General features: G+C 42.1%; 1 protein-coding gene across 4 annotated transcripts in view; it reads right to left on the bottom strand.

The window, feature by feature from the left end:
- lonp2 (lon peptidase 2, peroxisomal) overlaps positions 1-7,693 on the bottom strand; it is a 16,320-nt gene extending 8,627 nt beyond the window's left edge. For all 4 annotated transcript variants that reach the window (XM_030764866.1, XM_030764865.1, XM_030764863.1 and 1 more), the window contains exons 1-8: positions 7,388-7,693; positions 6,196-6,430; positions 5,958-6,089; positions 5,676-5,798; positions 5,337-5,500; positions 5,086-5,180; positions 3,010-3,268; positions 807-948 (exon numbers count right to left, since the gene is read on the bottom strand). In XM_030764866.1, coding sequence (XP_030620726.1) covers positions 807-948; positions 3,010-3,268; positions 5,086-5,180; positions 5,337-5,500; positions 5,676-5,798; positions 5,958-6,089; positions 6,196-6,430; positions 7,388-7,620 — 1,383 coding nt within the window. In that variant the 5' untranslated portion in view covers positions 7,621-7,693. The remainder of the gene's footprint in view (positions 1-806; positions 949-3,009; positions 3,269-5,085; positions 5,181-5,336; positions 5,501-5,675; positions 5,799-5,957; positions 6,090-6,195; positions 6,431-7,387) is intronic.
- Between the last annotated feature and the right edge of the window lie 643 nt (positions 7,694-8,336).

The following is an 8,336-nucleotide window of genomic DNA, read 5'->3' on the forward strand; positions in this document are numbered from 1 at the left end:
GTCCATGACCAAAAATTTCTTAGAGTGAAAATCAAGTATGTTGAGAACTGAAGTTTTTTTTTTTCCTTTTCTCCATTATTTGTGACATAAGACGAAATAGACATAGAAAACAAACAACATGAAACAAACAGGTCGGTGTAACACAGATCCGCGTGGAGGAGACACCAAGGGGCGCGCCCACATGTGTTGTGTCTGCAGTTGTACAGAGGTTGTACAGTCAATATGGAAGCCTGGTGTGACATATATACTACAGAAGAGTTTGTTTTGCAGTCTGGGCACATGAGCCGATTACTGTATACTTGTGTTGTGGGTAGATCCTTATCCTTCATCTGTCTCATGTCTCATTCCACACACAATGCCCCTGTTCGCACACTCTCTCACGTCCTCAGTTTCCTTCATCTCTCTTTCGTTCTGTCTCAAAATACAGAACGATAAACCCACCCACCCTTTTCTCCCAAACCATATCTATCACTCCAATAATAAATTTAAAAAAAAAACAGGTCTTTTAGTCATTTTTGCATTGTGTTGTGAAACTGTAAGTCAGTAAACTGCATAAGCGTAAACAGTACAACCTCCAGATTTGCAAGGTACTGTTAACCATGCCACTATCTACAGTACACCTTAGACCAGTGGGCCGTTTGTCAGAAGGCATGCTACATTTGTGTCTGGCTCTCAACAATTTTCTTCACAACTGCCTGATCATTTTGATGGTGTTTTTTTTTGTTTGTTTGTTTGTTTTTTTAAATTATAGGTTATGATTTTGACTATGAGTCTTGTGTTTGAGCTGTGTCTGCAGCTCCTCTCACCTCCAGCAGGGCGGCAGCAGGATCTCCCTGCAGGCTCTTGCCTAGTTTGTCGACTTCATCCAATAGGAACACTGGATTATTCACCCCGACGGTCTTCAGTCCGTTAATGATGCGTCCAGGCATGCTCCCGACATACGTCCGTCTGTGGAAGAAGAGGGTGCAGGGGCAAAGAAAGGAAAGGAAGGTTAGGCGTAGATTAACAGATAGCAACATCAAAAAGAAAAAGGGAAAAGGCAGACATGGATACAGTTATGTCACCTTGGAGAGATAAAAGGGATAAAAGAGAAAAACAAAGAATGAAGGAATCAGGGTCATAGTGGAGAATGAAAGGTGAGATGGTTCAGCCAGCTGCCAACACACTTTCACTAAAATCAGTTCATCAGTTTGCTCTTGAGCTCCAGACATGCAGTTAAGGGTTATGAGTGTACAGCCAAGGGCCAAAGTCTGTGTCTCACACTCAATACGAGATATAAGAGAGAGAGAGAAAGAGAGAGAGAGAGGTGAGAGAGAGAGAGAAAAAGAGAGAGAGAGAGAGAGAGAGAGAGAGAGAGAGAGAGAGAGAAAGAGAGATGAGAGAGAGAGAGAAAGAGAGAGAGAAAAAGAGAGAGAGAGAGAGTTATGTAATATTTATTCCTCTGAGGGAGTTCCCTGACTGATATATAGTGGATGGAAACTAGAGCAGGGTTGGTAACAAAAGAGCCTTTTTCTCTCTGTCTGCGCCTGGGGTTATAACATCCAGTGAGAGGTAAGACCGATTTACCAGAATTATCACATACAGTGGAAGCAAGGATGTCATTACACTACAGCACTTTATAAAAACAGTGGCTTTTCCCTTTCACAAGGAAAGATCTCAGACACACATAAAAACAAACAAATAGCTGAGATAATGCTGTGTGTGCGTGTGTGTGTGTATGTGTGTGCCAATGAGGGAGCTTCCAGTTAGACAAACTGGAGGACACAGAGACCTGCCTGAGCCTGTGGGCCCATGGAGCCATCAACAGGCTGTTTCCATGGTGACGGGAGATCAGAGGAAAATACCAGAGATGACTTCATCTCATCTGCTCAGGGTAGTACCTCTCAGGTTTCCCCACATGTCTGAGAGCTTGTGTGTGTGTGTGTGTGTGTGTGTGTGTGTGTGAGTGTAATGTTACACTCAGCAGGCCTCTCTCACACACTGACACCTCAGTCTGAACTCCTCATCTTACATTTACATTAATTTACCTCAACTTACCCCTTAACTTACAGTAGCATTTCAGTCTGTGTAAACTGATGTTTTATTTATCATACAAAGCTCACCAACACAGCATATAGCTGGTCCTACACTTTGGTTTGTGCTACAGTTTGACCTAATGTTCTCAGTGTGATAAGTGTGTGCATCATAACTGAGGTCACACTAAAAAGTCATATTTTTGTTGTTTTAGTTGCCCCAAGATATCTGCTAACACTACCTAACTGGTAAAAAACAGAATTATGGGGCAAACATTGAAGAGACAAGACAACTTCCAACAGACGTTGTTATGCAGTTGCCAGTTCATGGCTCTACTCTCCAAACTAGTGCAAGTGTTCAGTGTAAAATGTTAAGTTTGTAAGGTCATCTCATCCGATGCAGGGCGAGGAGACAAGCCAGCTCTTCTCCTAACCCTTCACAACCTCAGGGGATGATGATACTCTAAATGTTGGGGGGGGGTAATGGACAGTGGTTATTGGCTAGCAGCCCCACACACTGTCCTAAGCTGACCTCCAAACCAGACTTTACCATCAAGCACTTCCACACATCACAGCCTGCGTCCCACCACTGAATATTCAAACTACTGAAACAAAATTAATAACTAAAAAAAATGAATTACCTATTATTAAACAAACTATACAGATGATTAATTTCAAATTGTACACACCAACAGTGAAGGCTAACCCAAGTGTGTGAATATCTGTCCTAAAACAGTTTCAATTGTTCAGAAGTGATGATTTAGAATTGGTACGGTTTGCCATGCGTCCGTGGTAATCAGGGCACATGTCTGCTCTTGTTTGACCTCAAACTGGAGTCACAAGGTCTTGAATGGTCTTTCAAAGATACAGGTATTTGATCTTCAGAGGGCTCCCACGCTCATCTGTTCTTATCACTTATTCTCACAACACATCACCCTGTCCTTAGTGCTCTGACATTGTCTTGACTGGAATTTTGTGTGTGTGTGTGATGCCATACCTGTGCCCACGGATGTCTGACTGATCACACACTCCCCCCAGGGCGATACGGTGAAACTCCCTGCCCAGTGTGCGGGCAATGGACCTGCCCACACTGGTCTTTCCCACACCAGGAGGCCCGACGAAGCAAAGGATCGGCCCCTTGAGGGCGCTCTTGAGCTGGCGTACTGCCAGGTATTCCAGAACCCTCTTTTTCAGTTTTTCCATAGCGTAGTGATCATTATCCAACAGCACCCTGGCAGCACGGATATCCAGACAGTCTGAACAGAGAAGAGAGAGAGGCAGAGAGGCTTGTTTGGCACAGTGGACATAGAGCTGTGAATAAACACAAGCAGGTGTACACATCTATAAGAGCATTAGTTGAAAAAAAAAACATATGATATTTAATCATTGACATATGTACACTCCAACCTCTTTAACACTCACTCTCTCACTCTCACTCTCTCTCTCTCTCTCTCTCCCTCCCTCTGCCATGCACACACAAAGCTGTAAAGAACAATTCCTGGAATGTCCTCCATACATTCACAGTGTACAATCCAACATTCTTACTGGAACATTTGGCCTTAAAGAAATCCCCCATCCTAATCCAGAAGGATTACCAAAAACAGAACAGTATGTCAAAATAGACAATATCACATCTTTATGCTGACTCTTGTAGTGATATTGCAACTTTCCATTAACCTTTACATAGCAATCAACATATATCTTAACAGTCTAAGAACTTTTGTCTGACAGATTAAATTAGTCTATCCTCCACTGATCCATTCTCTCTCTCACTCACACACACACACACACTCCCTCTCAGGTGGCTGAAATGGAGTGTATCTACTATAGTCTAACTCTGCTCTAGAAACTGTAGTCTGAAACTCTGTGATCCATCACTGATGGGGAGAGGTATGTCTATATGTAGCATGTGCATGTGTGCATGTGTGCATTATGGCACGTGTCTCAGTGCTCCTATGCATGTTAACCTTCAAAAAAAGCACCTGAAACAGATATTCACCACAGCTTCCATGACAGATATATTGACATCTAGGTAAAAGTTAAAAATAATGAATTGGTAAAATCTTATTTGTACATGAGAACACACTTGAGACTCCATATCTGATTCTTGTTGTTGCCCTTTTACACTTATCTGAGAGCAGCTCCCTCTATCCAAATCTTAACCTTGACCACTGTAGTAGTAGTAGTGTCAAACAATGTTTGTATCATCAAGCTCCACACTCCCCCATGTGGTTATCATGAGAAGTGCAGGTAGAACACATGGACTTATATCAAAAGTCCCTAAGATGCAGCCTGGGAGGTCTAGAGTTTTGTTTGTCTTTGCTCTCACTTCATAACTATAAAACATAAATATATATATTTATGTTTTAAATATACATATATACACACACACATTTTTTGCATAGGACCACAGAAATAACAGTTGGTATCATTATGATGAAATGTAAGCATGCTACCACACACTGACATTTATCATTTATCATGGGTGCTTTGGCTCAGTTTTTTTAAATAGAAGGCAGCTTGTTTTCCTCCTGCTGTGTAAACATCGCAGTGAAAGCTGTTTTCATTCCTCAGGAACTTCCAGTTCCACAGTAACAAAGAACATGTGTCACTTTTCATTGCAAGTACATTAACTGTGTAATATTACATATACACAATGCTCAGGAGTGTGTCTCCAGTCAGGATAAAATGAGCATTCTCTCAATGGCCTGTTTCCAGGAGCTGTAAGAGCTGAACTATACAGTTAATTTAGTTCCAAACTCCTCCTAACTGTCAAAAAATGTTAATAAACATCTCTGTCGTCTTGGTGCTGCATCAGAATATCCATCTTCATAATGAAATGAAACATGGCTTAACTGTGCTCCTGTTCCACTGCAAGCTATTTTAATATTCTTACACAAAACATAGGTTATCTGAAGCTTTTACATATTTACTCTATCAATTCATATGTTGACTGTACTAAGGGGGTCCTGACATGCTTGTGGAGGTGCGTGTGTGTGTGTGTGTGTGTGTGTGTGTGTGTCCGCGCACGCGTATAGGTACTCAGTTTGTACAGAGTACGTGTTCATCTCACCTGTGGTGCTCTTGTTCCATGGCAGCTCTACCATGAGCTCCACATAACTGCGTGTCAGAGCATACTCAGGCATAGACTGTGGCATTTTCTTTAATCTACACAAGATTAAAGAAGATAGTTTAAAATACCTTCAGCTACAATCAGTCTTCCTTTATTAGAAAATACTCATTGCGGAAGTATTTTTAGACGGTTCAAAGACATAAGTAAAAACAAACAAACAAAAAAAAAAACACTGCAGCACTGACACACACCTTTTCAGCTCCTTCAGACACACACGTAGTGCGTGCTCTGGCATGCCTGCCTCTTTCACCTTCTTGTCCAAAACAGCCATGTCATCACCATCCTCATCCTCACCCTCTTCATCCAGAGAGAACTGATGCCCGGGAAACACCCCACCCTTACGTACGACAAGCACCTGAGAGAGACACTCAGTCAGTGTGGACGTTCCACACAAAACAGCCAGTGCAGACTGCAGTAGAGCAGAGAAATAGAACTCAGCAAAACTCAACAGAAATTGGGTTTTGTGTGTGTATGTGTGTGCGTGTGTGTGTGTGTGTGTGTGTGTGTGCGCGTGTGTGCGTGGAGCCTACTCTCTTGTCGTCGTCCGGCCTGGGTTTGCGTGTTTTTTGCAGTAGTTTAAGTCCCTCGATCTGTCTGGTGAGGAGTGGAAGAGCCCTTTTAAAACGCTCTTCTAGATCCACTGCATCTAGAACCTGGATCAACCAATGACACACACACACACACGACAAGTAAAGTCACATACATAGGTACCCAAGCAATACACACGCACACATACATTTACCTGAGAAATGAAAATAGACACCTCAGACACAAAGGAGCATACGTGCATAGACTCATCAGTTATGTACTACCTGGAGTTTCTCCTTGTTGGAGGTGCGGATCATGGAAGCCAGAACGTCGGGAAGTGTCTCTCTGGGCAGACTGTCCAGCAAGCGTCTCAGCTTCGCCACTACCGGCACGGACATATCCAACATACCCACCAGCTAGAGAGAGAGAAAAGCATGCTAACATGCCATCTAGTTTTCATATCTCCCTGGCATCAAAATGGTCTTCTCACTCACACACACAAACGCACACACACACACACACCTGCACTGCATCCTGGTAAAACCTCTGGGCCAGTTCGCCCAGTTCACCATCCAGCTCCTGGCCCTCTGTGTACTGCTCCAGTTTATCCAGTTGCTCCACCTCAGCCACGACAAACGGCCTTTCTTTCAGCATCTGGGCCACACGGAAGCGACACAGTCCCGTGATGAGTAACGTGTAGTGTGGCTTGGGCCAGTTACTGCCCACTACCTGCACTGCCAGTCCTGCTGTACCAATACTGGAGAAGAAGCAAGGACAAGCAGTGACACTGATGAGTTCAATTTTATTTTTTCTATTTTTTTTTTATGTGAAGTTAGGGGCTCCCCCACTGGGAGGGCTTATAAAAAAAATTTAATGATCATTATTGTGATACAATATGATCGCCATATGATAATAAGTTTGTATAACTACTAGACAATTGCATACTTTAATAATATCCACTTTAAATTTACATTACTTGTTTGCAATATTAATAAGCATGCCGTTCTGGTTAAATATATTTGGATAAATTCTTCACGACGACGCAGGACTTGTGTAGAAGATAAAATCATTTCTTGTGCCTTATATTTCCTCTGAGTCTATTCCCTCTGGCATTGAAAATATTTATCCCTCAACCGTTCAAAAAAACAAACGTGCAAACAAAAAAAAACAACAACAATGAATATGAGTTTCAAGAATTACTATCATTGTACAAATCGTTACAAAACACATTCTGGTGTGTACACTCAGTGCCGGCTCACCGTCCCAGCGGTAACCAAAGGTTAAAGTCCAGTAAACCATTCTAGAAAAAGGTACTGAGACGATAGCGACTGTGACACGGCTTCTGTTACTTAAAACCAAAGCCAACGTTATAATATTGTTTTTTAAAGAATGTTTGATGAGTCTGTTTTTTGTACAGACAGCGTAATATATGCACATGAAGTAACTTAGTCTCTAAAGTGCTGCCTCGGTTTTCTAAGTACCTGCATAAGAGCAGTTATGTTTACGAGGTCTAGGCGTGAAAATACGTAAAACTGTGTTAAATTTACATTATCTCACGTTGCAGTATAACGACAGCTTTATCCAGCGACGGAATCCCATTATGTATACTCAGCCTATCTTATGAATTTAAGACACATGCACGTCCTTGTCAATCTAGCTTTTCTTGTATGAAGTATTTAAGGACCAAAGAACATTCTGGCAAATTTGTATTCACCTGTGTAAGGACGGGAGTTCTTGGTTATCGTGTTCTGGGTCTTTCGTGTTAGGAATCACCCCGATAATGGTACTTTTAAGCGAAGTCCCCTTGAGGAGTCTGCTCTTGACCAGCTGCATATTCCTGGGGGTGTCGACGCTTATTCGCATGGTGGACCCCGGCAGAAGGACACCCTCATCAGTTAACAGTAGAGGTAAACGACTCGGGATCTGGATGCCATCGTTCGACGACATTTTTAAGAATACACTAACTTTTTTCTGCAATAATCATAGACTATTGTGATCGGCGATTAGCATCTGATACGGATGAAAACACTGAACGTGAATTACGGAATCCAGGCAAGGACAAACTTCATCTCGGCGTGAAAACACCCACCCCGTGCTGACGTAAGGTTGTCTTTATGTGCTGATCTAACATCAGTTTTGACATTTTCCTAAATTGGCTTGTTTAGTAATAGGGTTGGACTGTAGACTGTAGAGCTGCTCCTGGATCAGCGTAAAATAGCAACTTTTACCATGAGAGCTGATTGGCCGGTTGCCAAGAAACACCAGTTGATGTACAAAGTGTTCTTTGTGGCAGTTTTCACTAAACTTATCTGACATGTTGTAAAGCGGAACGTGAATTTAAAATGAGACGGCACAACAAGTAATAAAATGAACACACGGGGGAGATATAGAGACGTTTATTTATTTATTTTAACTTGGGGCAGTTTCCAGGACATTCCCTGGCGATTTTCCAAATAAATAAAGAACTTGATACAAGACTCACAGGTTTGGAAAAAAATCTGAACCTAGTCCATTATGTGGCAAAAAGATGAAACAATTGACAAGGCTTTGTAATTATTATTTGCACAATGTGCTGTTAACATTTATCATCAGCGTCAAAGCACGCATAACGCAGCCATGGAAACGAATCAATTCACTGACTTAAGCCAGCAAAGTCAGCAAAA

The sequence above is a fragment of the Chanos chanos genome, chromosome 2 (assembly GCF_902362185.1).
Source record: "Chanos chanos chromosome 2, fChaCha1.1, whole genome shotgun sequence".
Classification (NCBI taxonomy): Eukaryota; Metazoa; Chordata; class Actinopteri; order Gonorynchiformes; family Chanidae; genus Chanos; species Chanos chanos.